General features: G+C 38.2%; 1 protein-coding gene across 1 annotated transcript in view; it reads left to right on the forward strand.

The window, feature by feature from the left end:
- The window catches only part of GPHN (gephyrin), a 339,003-nt gene that overhangs the window by 290,913 nt on the left and 28,462 nt on the right, over window positions 1–19,628 (forward strand). Inside the window, exon 19 of the mRNA XM_037728619.1 lies at window positions 8,890–8,977. Within this exon, the coding sequence (XP_037584547.1) occupies window positions 8,890–8,977 (88 nt within the window). The remainder of the gene's footprint in view (window positions 1–8,889; window positions 8,978–19,628) is intronic.

Below are 19,628 nucleotides of genomic sequence, written 5' to 3' on the forward strand. Positions count from 1 at the left end.
ACTGAAAATCAACTCAATGAAATAAAATGAGAAGGCAAGATTAGAGAAAAAAAGTGAAAAGAAATTAACAAAGCCTCCAAGAAATATGGGATTGTGTGAAAAGACCTAATCTATGTTTGATCAGTGTACCTGAATGTGATGGGTAGAATGAATCCAAGCTGGAAAACACTCTTCAGGATATTATCCAGGAGAACTTCCCCAACCTAGCAAGGCAGGCCAACATTCAAGTCCAGGAAATACAGAGACCACCACAAAAGATATTCCTCAAGAAGAGCAACCCCAGGGCACATAATCATCAGATTCACTAGGGTTGAATGAAGGAAAAAATGCTAAGAGCAGCCAGAGAGAAAGGTCAAGTTACCCACAAAAGGAAGCCCATCAGACTCACAGCAGATTTCTCAGCAGAAACCCTACAAGCCAGAAGAGAATAGTGGCCAATATTCAACATCCTTAAAGAAAAGAACCTTCAACCTAGAATTTCATGTCCAGCCAAACTAAGCTTCATAAGCAAAGGAGAAATAACTCCTTTACGGAAAAGCAATGGCTGAGAGATTTCATCACCACCATGCCTGCCTTACAAGAGCTCCTGAAGAAGCACTAAACATGGAAAGGAACAACCAGTACCAAACACTCCAAAAACATACCAAATGGTAGAGATCATTGACACAAGAAACTGCATCAACTAACGGGCAAAACAACCAGCCAGTAACAAAATGGCAGGATCAAATTCACACATAAGAATATTAACCTTAGGCCGGGCACGGTGGCTCACGCCTATAATCCCAGCACTTTGGGAGGCCGAGGCGGGTGGATCACGAGGTCAAGAGATCGAGACCATCCTGGTCAACATGGTGAAACCCCGTCTCTACTAAAAATACCAAAAAAAAAGAATATTAACTTTAAATGTAAATGGGCTAAATGCCCCAATCAAAAGACACAGACTGGAAAATTGGATAAAAAGTTTAAGACCCATTGGTGTGCTGTATTCAGGAAACCCATCTCATGTGCAAGGACACACATAGACTCAAAATAAAGGGATGGAGGAGGACTTACCAAGTAAATGGAGAGCAAAAAAAAAGCAGGAGTTGCAATCCTAGTCTCTGATAAAATGACCTTTTAACCAACAAAGATCAAAAAGAGACAAAGAAGGGCATTACATAATGATAAAAGGATCAAGAAGAGTTAAGATCCTAAATATATACACACCCAATACAGGAGCACTCAGTTACGTAAAGCAAGTTCTTAATGGCCTACAAAGAGACTTAGACTCCCACACAATAATAGTGGGAAACTTTAACACTTTACCATATTAGACAGATCAACAAGACAAAATTAACAAGGATATCCAGGACTTGAATTCAGATCTGAACCAAGCAGACCTAATAGACATCTCCACCCCAAATCCACAGAATATACATTCTTCTCAGCACCACGTCACACCTACTCTAAAATTGACCGCATAATTGGAAGTAAATCACTCCTCAGCAAATACAAAAGAACGGAAATCATAACAAACAGTCTCTCAGACCACAGTGCAATCAAGTTAGAACTCAGAATTCAAAAACTAACTCAGAACCGTACAACTTCATGGAAACTGAACAACTGGCTCCTAAAAGTCGACTGGATAAACAATGAAATGAAGGCAGAAATAAAGATGCTCTTCAAAACCAACGAGAATGAAGACACAACATACCAGAATCTCTGGGACACATTTAAAGGAATGTCTAGAGGGAAATTGAGAGCAATAAATGCCTACATGAGAAGCAAGGAAAGATCTAAAATCAACACCCTATTGTCAAAATTGAAAGACCTAGAGGAGCAAGATCAAAATTCAAAAGCTAGCAGAAGACAAGACATAACTAAGATCAGAACAGAGCTGAAGGAGATAGAGACACAAAAAAAGCCTTCAAAAAATCAATAAATCCCGGAGCTGGTTTTTTGAAAAGATCAACAAAATAGACCACCAGCCAGATTAATAAAAAAGAAAAGAGAGAATAATCAGATGCAATAAAAAACAATAAACGGGATATCACCACCAATTCCACAAAATATAAACTACCCTCCCAAGCCTAAACCAGGGAGAAGTTGAAACCCTGAATAGACCAATAACAAGGGCTGAAGTTGAGGTAGCAATTAATAGCTTACCAACCAAAAAAAAAGTCCAGGTCCAGGTCCAGGCGGGTTCACAGCTGAATTCTACCACACGTACAAAGAGGAGCTGGTACCACTCCTTCTGAAACTATTCCAAACAATCCAAAAAGAGAGAATCCTTCCCACATTACTTTATGAGACCAACATCATCCTGATACCAAAACCCAGCAGAGACTCAACAAAAAAAAGAAAACTTCAGGCCAATATCCATGATCAACACAGTTGCAAAAATCTTTAATAAAATACTGGCAAACAGATTGCAACAGCACATCTAAAAGTTTATCCATCACGATCAAGTAGGCTTCATCCCAGGGATGCAAAGCTGGTTCAACATACACAAGTCTATAAACATAATCTACCACATAAACAGAACCAAAGACAAAAACCACATGATTATCTCAATAGATGCAGAGAAAGCCTTCAACAGAATTCAACAGCACTTTATGCTAAAAACTCTCAATAAGCTAGGTATTGATGGAACGTATCTCAAAATAATAAAAGCTATTTATGACAAACCCACAGCCAATAGCATACTGAATGGGCAAAAACTGGAAGCATTCCCTTTGAAATCTGGCACTAGACAAGGATGCACTCTCTCACCACTCCTATTCAATATAGTATTGGAAGTTCTAGCCAGAGCAATCAGGCAAGAAAAAGAAATAAACGGTATTCAGTTAGGAAAGGAGGAAGTCACATTGTCTCTATTTGCAGACGACATGATTGTCTATTTAGAAGACCCTATCATCTCAGCCCAAAATCTCCTGAAACTGATAAGCAACTTCAGCAAAGTCTCAGGATACAAAATTAATGTGCAGAAATCACAAAAAAAAAGAAAAAAAAAAAGAAATCACAAGCATTCCTATACCCCAGTAACAGACTTAACAGAGAGCCAAATCAAGAGAGAACTCCCATTCACAATTGCTACAAAGGGAATAAAATACTTAGAAATACAACTAACAAAGGACGTAAAGGACCTTTACAAGGAGGACTACACACCACTGCTCAAGGTAATAAGAGAGGACACAAACCAATGGAAAAACATTTCATGCTTATGGTTAGGAAGAATCAGTGTCGTAAAAATGGCCATACTGCCCAAAGTAATTTATAGATTCAATGCCATCCCCATGAAGCTACCAATGACCTTCTTCACAGAACTGGAAAAATCCACTTTAAACTTCGTATGGAACCAAAAGAGAGCCCACATAGCCAAGACAATCCTAAGCAAAAAGAACAAAGCTGGAGGCATCACCCTACCTGACTTCAAACTATACTACAAGGCTACAGTAATCAAAACAGCATGGTACTGGTACCAAAACAGAGCTATAGACCAATGGAACAGAACAGAGGCCTCGGAGGCAATGCCACACATCTACAACCATCTGATCTTTGACAAACCTGACAAAAGTAATGGGGAAAGTTGCTAAATAATAATAATAAATGGTGTTGGGGAAACTGGCTAGCCATGTGCAGAAAACAGAAACCGCACCCCTTCCTGACACCTTACACTAAAATTAACTCCAGATGGATTAAAGACTTAAACATTAGACCTAACACCATAAATACCCTAGAAGAAAACCTAGGCAAAACCATTCAGGACAGAGGCATAGGCAAGGACTTCATGACTAAACACCAAAAACATTGGCAACAAAAGCCAAAATACACAAATGGGATCTAATTAAACTCCAGAGCCTCTGTACGGCAAAAGAAACAATCATTAGAGTGAACTGGCAACCAATAGAATGTGGAACATTTTTTGCAATCTACCATCTGACAAAGGGCTAGTATCCAGAATCTACAAAGAACTAAAACGGATTTACAAGAAAAAAACAAATGACCCCATCAAAAAGTGGGCAAATTATATAAACAGACACTTTTCAAAAGAAGGCATTTATGCGGCCAACAAACATATGAAAAAATGCTCATCATCACTGGTCATTAGAGAAATGCAAATCAAAACCACATCAAGATACCATCTCATGCCAGTTAGAATGGTGATCATTAAAAAATCTGGGGACAACAGATGCTGGAGAGGATGTGGAGGAATAGGAACACTTTTACACTGTTGGTGGGAGTGTAAATTAGTTCAACCATTGTGGAAGACAGTGTTGCGATTTCTCAAGGACCTAGAAATAGAAATTCCATTTGACTGAGCAATCCCATTACTGGGTATATACCCAAAGTATTATAAATCATTCTATTATAAAGACACACGCACATGTATGTTCATTTCGGCACCGTTTACAATAGCAAAGACCTGGAACCAACCCAAATGCCCATCAATGATAGACTGGACAAGGAAATGTGGCACATATATACCATGGAATACTATGCAGCCATAAAAAATGATGAGTTGGCCAGGCATGGTGGCTTATGCCTGTAATCCCAGCACTTTGGGAGGCTGAGGCGGGCGGATCACCTGAGGTCAGGAGTTCGAGACCAGCCTGGCCAACATGGTGAAACCCCACCTCTATTAAAAAAAAAAAAAAATGAGGAGTTTGTGTCCTTTGTAGGGACATGGATGAACCTGGAAACCATCATTCTCAGCAAACTGACACAATAACAGAAAATCAAACACTGAATGTTCTCACTCATAGGCGGGTGTTTAACAACGAGAACACATGGACACAGGGAGGGGAGCATCACACACTGGGGTCTGTTGTGGGTGGCTAGGGGAAGGACAGCAGAGTGTGGGGAGGTTGGGGAGGGATAACATGGGGAGGAAATGCCAGATATAGGTGATGCGGGGATGAAGGCAGCAAACCACCTTGCTATGTATGTACCTATGCGACAGTCCTGCATGATGTGCACATGTACCCCAGAACCTAAAGTACAACTAAAAAAAAAACTGAAAATCACATATTTTGTTCTTTTGTTCCAGAACACAGTTTTAATGTCATAATTGAATCTGTATTAGTGTTTTGTTTTGTTTTGTTTTGTTTTGTTTTGAGGCAGAGTCTCACTTTGTCCCCCAGGCTGGAGTGCAGTGGTGCAATCTCAGCTCACTGCAACTTCCACCTCCTGGGTTCAAGCAATTCTCTGTCTCAGCCTCCCGGGTAGCTGGGATTACAGGTGCCCACCACCACACCCAGCTAATTTTTGTATTTTTAGTAGAGACGGGGTTTCACCATGCTTGCCAGGCTGGTCTTGAACTCTTGACCTTGTGATCCACCTGCCTTGGCCTCCCAAAGTGTTGGGATTTATAGGCATAAGCCACCGTGCCCAGCCCACCACGCCCAGCTAATTTTTGTATTTTTAGAAGAGACAGGGTTTCACCGTGTTGCCAGGATGGTCTCTATCTCTTGACCTTGTGATCCGCCCACCTCAGCTTTCCAAAGTGCTGGGATTACAGGCATGAGCCACTGTACCTGGCATTATTATTTTTATTATTAAAATTATCTATTGTCCCAAAAGTTTTATTTCTCTAGGGGATATCCTAAATATGGTGCTCATTCTTCTACTCTCCAGTTGGTTGCTACTTAGATTGCTGGTATTTTCCTTTGCCTACTGAAAGTTCTGTTCACCCTCAGGGTACTTTGGGCCTGATGAAAATTGAATTACAGTGGAAAAGAGGATCATGAGTGGCAAAAGGAACAGAGGCGTCAGTTCCTGAATTAGCAAAGCACTAAATGGCAAGCTGCTAGTCTTCTATTAAAGTACCAAAAATAAACAGTCCAGGTCGCTGTGTTTCCTGGACAGTTTTGTTGTGAAGGGTGGACTTTCCCAGCATTTAAAGGATAGGGCAGTCTTAGTATTTTTTTAAGCAGACTTCTGACTTCTGGATCAACCTAAAAAAAAATTATAGCTTTCCCCTTGATCTGGTTCCCTACCAACCACAAATTCTTAGGCTGTGCCAGAACCTTTATCCCCAAAGATTAATACTATGATGGTGTGTATCTCACTGCTGCTTCATTTACAGTAGCTTTACAATAATTCTGTAGAATCAACATGTTGTAAGTTACAAATTACAAGGTTTATAAAATTAGCTAATTTCTTTTTGTACTAACATAAAATTGTATTTTGTTGATAGTATTCATTACCCAGTCAGTATTTTGAACCAAATTCCATGTGATGCTGCATTTGGGATGTTTTTTCCATTTACTCCATAGTAAACCATTGGCTTAGTGTAACGATAATATGATCCAGCAAGGCAAGGAGCCCAGAACTCTGAACATCAGGAACGCATCACATGCATATTGTATAGTATTTCAGTACAACAGAATAATTTGCTTTCTTCCTAAATCAAAATGAAAAGTATTGATGAGAAATCTGTTCAAAATACGTTAGTCAAAAATACTTTAAGTACACACATTATTCACAACAATTCTGAGATGTTTGCCCAATTAGTTTAACTTTGAAATTTATGTCAGGGTTTTTTTTTAAGTCTTTAATGTTTTACACATAGAGTCTACCTTCAATTAATGCCTGGGTACTTTTTTGGCTGCCTGTGCAATGACTGACTGAATGACTTTAAAGGGTCTCTATGTTGATGGGCTGACCTTACATGAGCCATTTTTTAAACTTTCCTTTTGACCCTTCTCCTTGGGAGCTTGCATTCCAGAGCCAGAGCGCATGGGCAGGCCAGTGCTAGAGGAAAAGGAGAATTTTACCCAGACCCTGTAAGAGAACCTCATAGTAAATGAAGCTGTTCAGATGGGAACCAGGCCTACCTTGTCATGTGGACCTTTCATATGTAGCTCTGTGAATGTATTTAAGTACCAATCTATGATTTTCTTCTGTGTTAGTCATGAGTATTTTCCAGAATAAAAACTACCAAGCATGCTAAAATTGAACTTTGCCAGTTGTTAGGTACGTTTGTATAATTAACTCGTTAGCATAGCAGCAATAGTAATGACAAATGACTTTCTTGAAACCTTAATTTGTTCCAAGTGCTTTATATGTATAAATAGTATGTCATTTAATCCTCATAACAACCCTGTTATGGCTACTTTACAGATGAAAAACTAAGGCAAATAGAAGTTAAACAACTTGTGCATGGTTAAACATCTAGCAAGTAGTGGTGCTAAGATATTAGCTCAGGCAGTCTGACTCCAGAGTTCACATTCTAAATCTCTATGTTATGCCACCTCCTGACTAGCTTATCTCTTATAGAGTCTGTGAACGTTGTGTCTCTGGAGGTCTCAAGTTCTTCCTACCTCTGTCACACCTGGATAAAAATAGAATTTATATCCTAGATGCTGTCTTGAGTCACTAACTTTCCTTCTTCCTCCCTCATTAAATAGTGCATTAAGGTAAGGGGACATGAGTAAACCACTGTCATGAGATATTTGTGAGAACATACGATGTCTCATTGAGAGATCATTTGGTTTCAAGTTAACAAAAACCTGCTAAAGCTAGCTTAAGCAAAGGAGATATGGAAGGATACAAGGTTATCTCATAAAACCCAAGAACAAGAATACAGCTAGGCCTCAAGGGGAATGAAAGGCAGGAAGTGGAAAATCAGAAACCAGGATTATTCCCTTTTAGTTGTTCTCATTAGATGTCCATAGGGGAGAAAGGGAAAGGAAGAGTCAGGTGCTATAAATAGACAAGAATTTTTCAGAAAACAAGGGTGTGGCTAGATATGTACCCCTCAAAAAGTGTATTTTCTGTTCTGCATCAATTGAAGGGAAATGCCAATTACAGGTTACGTTGCCCAGTAGATTTGTATGGATTTAAAGTATAGTAACTAAACAATCCCTTTCAGCTACTCCCAATCATCCTGTCCCTCCATAAATCTTAATTCTTGGCATTTTGTTTATTCTCAGTTGATCAGTCTCCAGTTAGGCCTTTTCAACCATTCTGACATCCAAAGGATAAGACCCTTGTTTTCATCTCTTCTCCCCAGGCCTTCGACCTATACCATCAAAGGGCCTGTTGCACTTACCTTTTCAAGTGACAGTCAGGAACCTGCCTAGTTTCCATCCCTAATGTTTATCCTGTATTCACACCCTATCTGAGTAGTTCATACCATCTCTGTTTTCCTTGTCTTTTTTTCCCTACCTTTTCTAGTCCCAATATTATGAATACCTACTGGCTTTTCCTATTTCTAGGGATTCTCCCCCCTCCATTTCCTATTAAACTCTAAATTCTTCAGCTTGAGGGTTCTTCAAAATCATGTCCCATCCTACCTATCTCAGTCATTCCACTGAGGTCCTTCACTCTAAGCAGACCATTTTCCACAATGACCTAGAAACGCACAGGCTTAACCATTATTCCAAGGCTTTGCTAGTACAGATCCTCTTGCTTATGAAGCTCTTTCCCATTCCTTTCCTTTTCACCTCTGAGAATCAAGCTCATTTATCAGAGCTTCACTTAAGACATTCCCTCTAAAGAGTCCTATATGATCTTTCCAACACCTCAGGTAACAAATTGTCCTGGAGTACCTTGGATTCCTAGGACATCTGACGTTAGTACTAAAACAGGAATATTCCTAGGCAAACCAGGACAGTTACACATCCTCCAACACCTCATTGTCTCCCTTCATTATACTGGCTTGTTAGAACAAAAAGCCTTGTCAAATTGCCAGTAGCCACTACTTCAGTATGTACAAGGTCCTTTCTTCATAATAAGACTTACTGCTCCTGTTAGGCAGAGACCCTTTTGACTCCCACTTCATTCAGAATATAGTGCTGTACTCAGGTTAATGCCTATTAGTGAATAAGGTGATTTAGTTTTAAGTTGGCACTATATCTAAAATCTTTTCCTTGTGTGTTAATTTATGTCTTTATTTTTTTCCAGCCCAGATGACTTACTCAATGCCTTGAATGAGGGTATCAGTCGTGCTGATGTCATCATCACATCGGGGGGTGTATCCATGGGGGAAAAGGTATGAAAGATAGGGCTCATAAAATTTATCTACTACAATGTTCTTGCATATGGTTGATTAACTGTGGCCGGTAGGCATCTGTTATTCAAAGCCAGGCACCCACAGAGCTGAAAATCTGTGAGGCTTCAGAAATTAAAGGTCTCTCTAAAAGGGATACAATGTGGGTAGGTCAGGGAGCTTACCCTCAGGAGCAACCTGGGGAATCCCACAACTTGCAGAATGGTTTTTGCTATTCCCCTGGAGACCTGATCTGTTCCTCACTCTATTGTACTATATTAGGACATCCTTTATACATGATATTTACTACCAGGGTAAAGCTCTAAGATCCTTCCTTCTGCTCAGATTTAAACATGATTCACCCCACCCCCAGACCAACCAGTTCACCCACCATATATTCCAAATCTACCAAGAATGCTTAGCTCTCCTTCCCCACAAGGAAGAAATGGAGGATTAGGCATTCCTTTTGCTCCTCTTTACAAAATAATAATAAAAATGAAAATATGGCCAGGCATAGTATCTCATGCCTGTAATTCTAGTACTTTGGGAGACTGAGGCGGGCAGGTTGCTTGAGCCCAGGAGTTCAAGACCACCTAGGCAACATGGTGAAACCCCATCACTACAAAAAATACAAAATTTAGCTGGGCATGGTAGCACGTGCCTGTAGTTCCAGCTACTTGGGGGCTGAGGTGGGAGGATCGCTTGAGCCTGGGTGGTCAAGGCTGCAGTGAGCCAAGATTGCACCTCTGCACTCCAGCCTGGGCAACAGAGCGAGACCTTGTCTAAAAAAAAAATACACACACAGACACACACTAGTTTATAGGACTAAGTATATTTGTACATGGTATATATTTATTCCTATAAAAACAATTTGAACATTTCAGTAACACTAAGTTTATATTTCTTAATGAAATGTGTTAGTGGACGATGACTATTGGGTCCATTGAATAATATTATGAAAGTAAAATACTCTTTACTAGATAACCAACCTTGATTTTTGGCTCAAAGATATTTCAGCATAAAATGTTTTGCAAGCTGATAATCCTTTTCCATATTTTCTCTCACATTAATGACTAAACTGAAAAATTACAAAAATACTGTCATAATAGCAATTTTTACTAAAATTCATATTTTCTAATAGTTTGATTTATTTTAAGCTAGATCTTTTATATATGATTGTTCTTGATCTCTGTCCTCTTGTAACTATAAAAGTGCCTAAATTTATAACCGGACTCTTTGGATAGTGAACTGTATTGACTCTGAGAACAAATGTCAGAATTTAGCAACCTGAACAGAAGAATGCCTGCCTTCCCTTCACAAACTTTAGTGTTAGAGTCTTTCAGAATAGCACTGCAGATGCTAAAAACTATAGAAGAAAACAATCTCACATTACATCCAGGAGTGAAAGTACTGAAGTGTGGGTAGGTGTTCTTATGGCAGACAGTTGCTGGGTTAGTGTTCCCTCAAAGTCTCTTTAGCCCCAGGTAGAGCAAATTGCTGCAGACTTCTCCTGAGATCACAAAGGCGAAGGGCTGAGACCTGCACTGTAGTACAGCTGAAAGAAACAATTTTCAATGTCTGTTTTCATTACCATCAAACTGCCTGTGGTACTCTCAGTATTACAAGAGCAAACCATGAAGTCAGGTCTATTTAAATGTTAAATTTGTTATTTCCAGAAGTTGTTTCATGTATAATTTCTCTTAGTTTCTAAACAGCCTAATTGTGGCACAATACCTATTTGGCAGAACTAACGTTTATCTTTTCTAGTACTTCCAGAGAGATGACAAGCTTATATCATATATAGACTTGGCAGTTGTGGCTCAGTTGTGGTAAAGACAGAACACTCTCAGCCTAACCTTCATTAGTGCTAACAAAGATGTCATTTATGCCAAGGATTTGCTCACCAGTAAACAAAGCCAACATAGTTACACATATTGGTTCATTTATTTTACTCTCTGTGTGATAAGATACTTACGCTAAACCTTTAATTTACTAGGAAAGAGATTTTAGGAACTGGGCATCCCACAGTATTCCTTAGGAGGTGCTAACTGTCCTTTTCTACCTCCTTGAGTGGGAATGAGATGATAGAGGAACCAGGAAGAAAGAGATAAAACATACATGCAGCAAACTCCTGCCAGCCAACAAGTTTTAATTTCAAAATGAATTTCAAGATACCTCCATAGCAAAAATAAAAGAATAAAAGATAGGAATACTTGCTTCAGTCCAGGAGCGAAGCCTGAAAACCAGCTACTAAAAGACAGGGAAATCAAGGAAAAATTCAGAAGCATTATGTAGCAGGCATGAATATTAAGTGCAGAACCTCAGGTATGCAAGAAATGTATTTGATTCCATTTAAATCGTACTCTAAGTACCTATGCCACAGGACTGGTAGGAAATTTTATTAAGCCACAATTGGAGCTTACTATCTCAAAGAGTTATGCTAAGGAATCTGAAGGTACTTAAGCAGCACCAAAGCATCAGGGAGACACACCTGGTCACTGGTCTGCACTGGATACATCTAGAGTATTCTTGTAGTGCCATTAGATCTCAAGTCTTTGCTCCTTTGGGCCATGCTAGGAGCACTAGGATCAAATAGAGGCTGGAAACCTCAGGGCAGCTAGCTTCCTTGGGTGTATTTCACAGCCATCCCTTCTAAAGCCTGACTGCTTCCCCAACATACTGCCTGCTAAACAGCAGGGAGGGGGCCCCTGCTTCTTTTAAGACTCACAGACCAGTACCTTCTTCCCAACCAAGGAGAAATGATTCTTCCACAGTTATTTCCCTAAAGATCTCTCCCCTCCTTCACCTCACCCTACCCTACATAGCCTTTTCAAAGAATTTCATTTTTACAAAACACTGAAAGCTTGTTAAATAGTTAAACAGTATCTGCCTTTTGCCCTGAAAACTAAATAATCATATACATTACTATAAGTTTTCCTCAACCTACAAAATTATTGAATAGCTCAAAGAAAATGAAAGGTGGCAGTAACCCAGAAGGATGCACTAAACTGGACGACAATGACCTTTTTTGCCCATTTCAAAGTCTCTTAATTTTTGCTGACAGAGTCTCCACCAACCCCTATGATCAAAGTAATCACAAAGATGATAACTGATCACAAAAAAAGGCTAGATTCACAAGATTTGCCCTGATTATTTAGCAACAAGAGTGTTAATTAACCATGTAAGTCCCCTTGATTTATTTTGTAAGTCTAGAGCCACATAGCCTTATAATATTTAAAACTAACTGGCTGGGCACATTGGCTCACACCTGTAATCCCAGCATTTTGGGAGCCCAGGGTGGGCAGATTGCTTGAGGCCAGGAGTTCAAGACCAGCCTGGCCATCATGGCAAAACCCCATCTCTACTAAAAATACAAAAATTAGCTGGGCATGGTGACACATGCCTGTACTCCCAGCTTCTTGGGAGGCTGAGGCACAAGAGCTGCCTGAACCTGGGAGGTGGAGGTTCCAGCGAGCCAAGATCATGCCACTGCACTCCAACATGGGCGACAGAACAAGGCTGTCTCAAAAAAACAAAACAAAAACTAATCAACAATATTCCAAATAAACACACAAAAAAACTTTTCTTTAATATTTCACTAGTCCTTCATCATTCTTGTTCTGCTAAATGTTGAGATAGCAGTCTGCTTTCCTGAAGCCATCTGCCTCCATACTAAAGAGTCCTGGAATTCCTAATTCAGTCCCCCAGTACTATATAAAAGTTAGCTAAACTGTATCACCTCAGAAGCCTGTACTCAAGAGGTTATTGTTTGATATGTCAATATCAATATTAACGTGTGCATTATACTCCTTTTCCCTAATGCTCTGAATCTGTCTCTGTGGCAGGCATAAACTATTGACTATAGCTTGTAGCAGAGCTTTCAGGCAAGCATCAGAATAAAAAAAAAAAAAAAAAAAAAAAAAAAAAAAAAAAAGGAAATTCCCTGTGAATGACAAATATTTTAGAGCTGTGTTTAATTTACTTCTATAACCAATAAGATCAGAATACAAGATAAATAAAATTTTCTTTTGAGGTACATATGTAACTATTTCACAGGAGGTTTTTTTGTTTTTGGTTTTGTTTTGTTTTTTGAGACAAAGTCTCACTCTATCACCCAGGGTGGAGTACAGTAGTCCCGTCATAGTTCACTGCAGCCTTGAATTATGGGGCTCAAGCAATTGTCCTTCCAAAGTGCTGGGATTATAGGTGTGAGCCACCATGCCAACCTAGAAGTTTTAATCAGTATTTCCTCTTAGGGTAAAATAGCAAGGGCATTGTCAGATTTCCAGGAACTTCCTGTAAAGCAAACAATTTCTGAAATATTTATATTAATAACAATTTGCCTATAAGAATCTAACCTAGGACAGACTATCCCTTCTCAGATATGGCAGCTCCTCTTATGAAACTTCAAATGAATCTAATTATTCCCAGCATTTCCTTTTATAAGATGAAAACAAATATGGGGTTTTCTAGAGGCCCTCTAGGAAATTTTAAAGATAATTTTTGGTAAGAAAAGAACATTTTTTCCTAAGTTTTGATCTGATCTTTAAAAGGGAAAGTTGAAAGAATTATCAAAAAAGAATGGGGCACTTGATAAAGACCTAAGAAACAGTTCTTGGTTATCTAATTTTTCAAAGCAACAATAAAATATTTGAAAATGAACATAGAAGGTGACGTGATTATAAATAACCTTGACTCATTCATAAATGAGGAGCCTTTGTTCTTTGCTTTTTTATCTATTTAAATAAAGAGAAAATAAACAGAAAGCACAAAAAAGCATTTACACAAAAAGAATAACCTTTCTTATTGTAGGACCGGCGTTAATCAGTGCCAAAGAAATAAGCACATCAAAACTTAGCAAACTCACTAAAATTTTAATGTTTCCCAGCTTCACTTCAGATGCAGTTATTAGAAACCAAGGCAAATGCAATCTCATAAAACTTTGTCCTTTGTTATGCTCTTATATTCTGGAACAAACTGACACTTTAGAACAAAGAGTAGTCTTCACACCTGTAAAAGTGTTTGAGACTTTTTAAGTGGACCTGCAAGGTCAACACTATTTTCATATTAATATTAAGACTTTGCCTTTTTTTTGACACTTAACCCATTCTCTTTCCTTTTTTCTTGAGTGTATGATTGAGTTCTTCCGGCAGCTAAACTTTGTGTGGTATCTCATGAGATTGAATGAAGAGATATGAGAATCTGACTTGTGGTAATTCAGAAGTTAAAGAGATTTTCAAAATTAATAAAACAATGCATTGAAAATAAGTTACTTGGCTGGGTGTGGTGCCTCATGCCTGTAATCCCAGCACTGTGGGAGGCCAAGGTGGGTGGATCACCTGAGGTCAGGAGTTCAAGATCAGCCTGGCCAACATGGCAAACCCCATCTCTACTAAAAATACAAAAATTAGCTGCGCATGGTGGCGGGTGCCTGTAATCCCAGTAACTCGGGAGGCTGAGGGAGGAGAATCACTTTAATCCAGGAGGCAGAGGTTGCAGTGACCCAAGATTTTGCCATTGCACTCCTGCCTGGGCAACAAGAGAGAGTCTCAAAAAAAAAAAAAAGGAAAGAAAATAAGTTACTTAACGTGAAGTGGTTTCATTGTTGCTATTTTCAAATGAACCAAATATTTTTTAATTTCTTAGTTTTAATTTCTAATACAGTAAATATCAATAGGTATAACTCACATAAACAAAAGCTCTTAGGGATCCTTAATGAATTTTAATTTAAGAATATATAAAGGGGTCTTGAGACCAAAAATTCTGAGAACCGGGCTTTAAGAAAAAAATATGTTATTTTTCCTTGAAAAACAGAAGAACACATATAGTTATACTTCTCTGTCATTATTGCTTCTTATATAATTGCAACTACCCATATTAATTCTGATATTTACAAAATAGTTTCTATGTCATAGAGAAAACTAGGGAACTTAGATAATTGAGAAATAATATGTAACCATTTCAGCAGACTAGCAAACCTCATAAACACAAAGAACACAACTTTCTACTGCCACACATGTCCCTTTTACACCTTCTTAATGTAGCAAAGATGAATCAACACATTCATTAACATAACCCAAAGATATAACCTCTCTATAGCAAAGTATATTCACCTTAAAAAATACATAGTTATTAACTATATAATTTTAATTTCTATATAGTTAATAACTATATAATTTTACAAAAGTTAACTTAAAATGATGCTTAATAATAAATGCTCTAATACTCTATCTTATTTAGACATCATCTAGGTATCTGATGATGATTTATTCAATTTAATATCAGCTCAAGACTTTAAGTAAATAAAAATCTCAAGTTATTTTGAAACTGACATACTATAAAACATAATAACTATTAAAATTATAAGGATTCCAGAATTATTTGATTTCATTGATCTCAGTTTTATGCTTTTTAATAATCTTAAATATTATATAGGAAGAATGTGAGCTTATTTGACAAATAAGCCTATAGAAGTTTAGGAAAAACTAAAGTGAAATAAAATGTATACTTTTGTTATACTTAAGATTAATGTAAATAAGAGAAAGAACATGGCTGGGGTTTTTTATTGTTGTTATTTAAGTTTGCGGCTTTTGTTTTTCTTGTTTATATGTACATTTTGAGACAGGGTCTCAATATTTAGCTCAAGCTGGTCTCTAACATCTGGGCTTAAGCAATAATCCTCCTGCCTCAGCTTCCCAAGTAGCTAGCATTACACATACACGTCATCACACCTGACTTTTGGATTTTCTTAATAACTAAAATTATTAGGTTAGTCTCATTTGCTAAAGATTTATCCTAATTATATGAACTCAGATTCTCAATATTATAAGTAGAATATTTTCAGTGCAGCATATTTAAAATATCATAAGTTAAATTATTTAGGAATTTTAGAAATATTTTATATAAGCACTTATTATCTCTCTAAGCCAATTAGAACAGGGCACCTTTAAAAGACAATGTGAGAGAAACCCAATAGCGTCTCCACAGGCAGACAAGCGACCTCATCAAGCAACTCCCTGACAACACAGCCAGGTAAACCCACAAAGATGGGAAAAAAACAGCGCAAAAAAGATGAAACCATCAAAGACCAGAACACCTCTTCTCCTTCAAGGGATCACAACTCCTCAACAACACACAATCACATCATGACTGAGAAAGAGTACGACGAATTGACAGAAACAGGCTTCAGTAGGTGGATAATAACAAACTTTTCTGAGCTAAAGGAACACATTCTAACTCAATGAAAAGAAATCAAAAACCTTGAAAAAAGGTTAGATGAAATGCTAACTAGAATATCCAGCTTAGAGAAGAACATAAACGACTTGATGGAGTTGAAAAACACAGCACAAGAACTACGTGAAGCAAACACAAGTTTTAATAGCCGAATCGATCAAGCAGAAGAAAGGATATCAGAGATTGAAGATCAACTCAATGAAATAAAAAGAGAAGGCAAGAAAAGAGAAAAAAGAGTGAAAAGAAATGAACAAAGCCTCCAAGAAATATAGGATTATGTGAAAAGACCTAACCTATGCTTGATCAGTGTACCTGAATATGATGGGGAGAATGAATCCAAGCGGGAAAACATGCTCCAGGATATTATCCAGGAGAAATTCCCAAGCCTATCAAGGCAGTCTAAATTTCAAATTCAAGAAATGCAGAGAACTCCACAAAGATATTCCTCAAGAAGAGCTACCCCAAGGCACATAATCATCAGATTCACCAGGGTTGAAATGAAGGAAAAAATGCTAAGGGCAGCCAGAGAGAAAGGTCAGGTCACCCACAGAGGGAAGCCAGTCAGACTCACAGCAGATCTCTCTGCAGAAACCCTACAAGCCAGAAGAGAGTGGAGAACAATATTCAACATCCTTAAAGAAAAGAACTTTCAACCCAGAATCTCATAACCAGCCAAACTAAGCTTCATAAGTGAAGGAGAAATAAAATCCTTTACGGACAAGCAATTACTGAGAGATTTTGTCACCACCAGACCTGCACTACAAGAGCTCCTGAAAAAAACACTAAGCACAGAAAGGAACAAGTACCAGTCACTGCAAAAGCAAACCAGTGGGCAAAGACCAAAAATGCAATGAAGAAAATGAGTCAACTAATGGGAAAGAAAACCAGCCAGTAACAAAATGGCAGGATCAAATTCACACATAACAATAGTAACATTGAATGTAAACAGCCTAAATGCCCCAATCAAAAGACACAGACTGGCGAACTGGATAAAAAGTCAAAACCCATCGGTGTGCTGTATTCAGGAAACCCATCTCACATACAAAGACACACATAGACTCAAAATAAAGGGATGGAAGATTTACCAAGCAAATGGAGAACAAAAAAATGCAGGGGTTGCAATCCTAGTCTCTGATAAAATGGACTTCAAACCAACAAAGATCAAAAGAGACAAAGAAGGACACTATATAATGGCAAAAGGATCAATCCAACAAGAAGAGCTGACCATCCTAAATATATATGCCCCCAATACATGAGCACCCAGATACATAAAGCAAGTTCTTAATGACCTAAAACAGGATTTAGACTCCCACACAATAATAGTGGGAGACTTCAACACTCCACTGTCAATATTAGACAGATCAATGAGACAGAAAATTAACAAGGATATCCAAGACTTGAATGCAGAGCTGGACCAAGCAGACCTAATAGACATATACAGAACACTCCACCCCAAATCCACAGAATATACATTTTTCTCAGCACCACATTGCACTTACTCTAAAATTGGCCACATCATTGGAAGCAAGTCACTTCTCAGCAAATGCAAAAGAACAGAAATCATAACAAATAGTCTATCAGACCACAGCGCAATCAGACTAGAACTCAGGATCAAGACACACACTCAAACCTGCACAACCGCTTGGAAACTGAACAACTTGCTTCTGAGTGTCAACTGGATAAACAATGAAATGAAGGCAGAAACAAACATGTTCTTCGAAACCAACCAGAATGAAGACACAACTTACCAGAATCTCTGGGACACCTTTAAAGCAGTGTTGAGAGGGAAATTTATAGCAATAAATGCCCACCAGAGAAGAGAGGAAAGATCTAAAATTGATACCCTATTGTCAAAATTGAAAGAGCTAGAAGAGCAAGATAAAAAAAACTCAAAAGCTAGCAGAAGACAAGAAATAACTAAGATCAGAGCCAAACTGAAGGAGATAGAGACATAAAAACCCTTCAAAAAAATCAATAAATCCCGGAGCTGGTTTTTTGAAAAGGTCAACAAAATAGACCACTAGCCAGATTAATAAAAAAGAAAAGGGAGAAGAATTGAATAGATGGAGTGAAAAACGATAAAGGGGATATTACCACTGAACCCACAGAAATACAAACTACCATCAGAGATTACGACAAACAGCTCTATGCAAATAAACCATAAACCAGGAAAAAATTGATAAATTCCTAGACACTTGTACTCTACCAAGACTAGACCAGGAGGAAGTTGAAACCCTGAATAGACCAATAACAAGGGCTGAAGTAGAGGCAGCAATCAATAGCCTACCAACCAAAAAAAGTTCAGATCCAGACAGCTTCACAGCTGAATTCTACCAGACATATAAAGATGAGCTGGTTCCATTCCTTCTGAAACTGTATCAAACAACACAAAAGGAGGGAATCCTCCCTAACTCATTTTATGAGACCAACATCATCTTAATACCAAAACCAGGCAGAGACTCAACTAAAAAAAGAAAACTTCAGGCCAATATCCATGATGAACATCGATGCAAAAATCTTCAATAAAATACTGGCAAACAGATTGCAACAGCACATCAAAAAGCTTATCCATCACGATCAAGTAGGCTTCACCCCAGGGATGCAAGGCTGGTTCAACATACACAAATCCATAAATGTAATCCATCACATAAACGGAACCAAACACAAAAACCACATGATTATCTCAATAGTTGCAGAGAAGGCCTTTGACAAAATTCAACAGCGCTTCATGCTAAAAACTCTCAATAAAATAGATATTGATGGAACGTATCATAAAATGATAAAGCTATATATGACAAACCTACAGCCAATATACTGAACGGGCAAAAGCTGGAAGAATTCCCTTTGAAATCAGGCACTAGACAAGGATGCCCTCTCTCACCACTCATATTCAATATAGTATTGGAAGTTCAGCCAGAGCAATCAGGCAAGAAAAAGAAATAAAGGGCATTCAATTAGGAAAGGAGGAAGTCAAACTGCCTCTATTTGCAGATGACATGATTGTATATCTAGAAGACCCCATCATCTCAGCCCAAAGTCTTCTCAAACTGATAAGCAACTTCGGCAAAGTCTCAGGATACAAAATCAATGTGCAGAAATCACAAGCATTCCTATATGCCAATAACAAACAGAGAGCCAAATAAGAGCGAACTCCCATTCACAATTGCTACAAAGAGAATAAAATATCTAGGAATACAACTAACAAAGGATGTAAAGGACCTCTTCAATGAGAACTGCAAACCACTGCTCAATGAAATAATAGAGGACACAAATGGAAAAATATTCCATGTGCATGGTTAGGCAGAATTAATATCATGAAAATGGCCATATTGCCCAAAGTAATCTATAGATTCAATGCTATCCCCATCAAGCTACCAATGACCTTCTTCACAGAACTGAAGAACTTCACTTTAAACTTCAT

This window comes from Cebus imitator, unplaced genomic scaffold (assembly GCF_001604975.1).
Source record: "Cebus imitator isolate Cc_AM_T3 unplaced genomic scaffold, Cebus_imitator-1.0 Scaffold13, whole genome shotgun sequence".
Lineage (NCBI taxonomy): Eukaryota > Metazoa > Chordata > Mammalia > Primates > Cebidae > Cebus > Cebus imitator.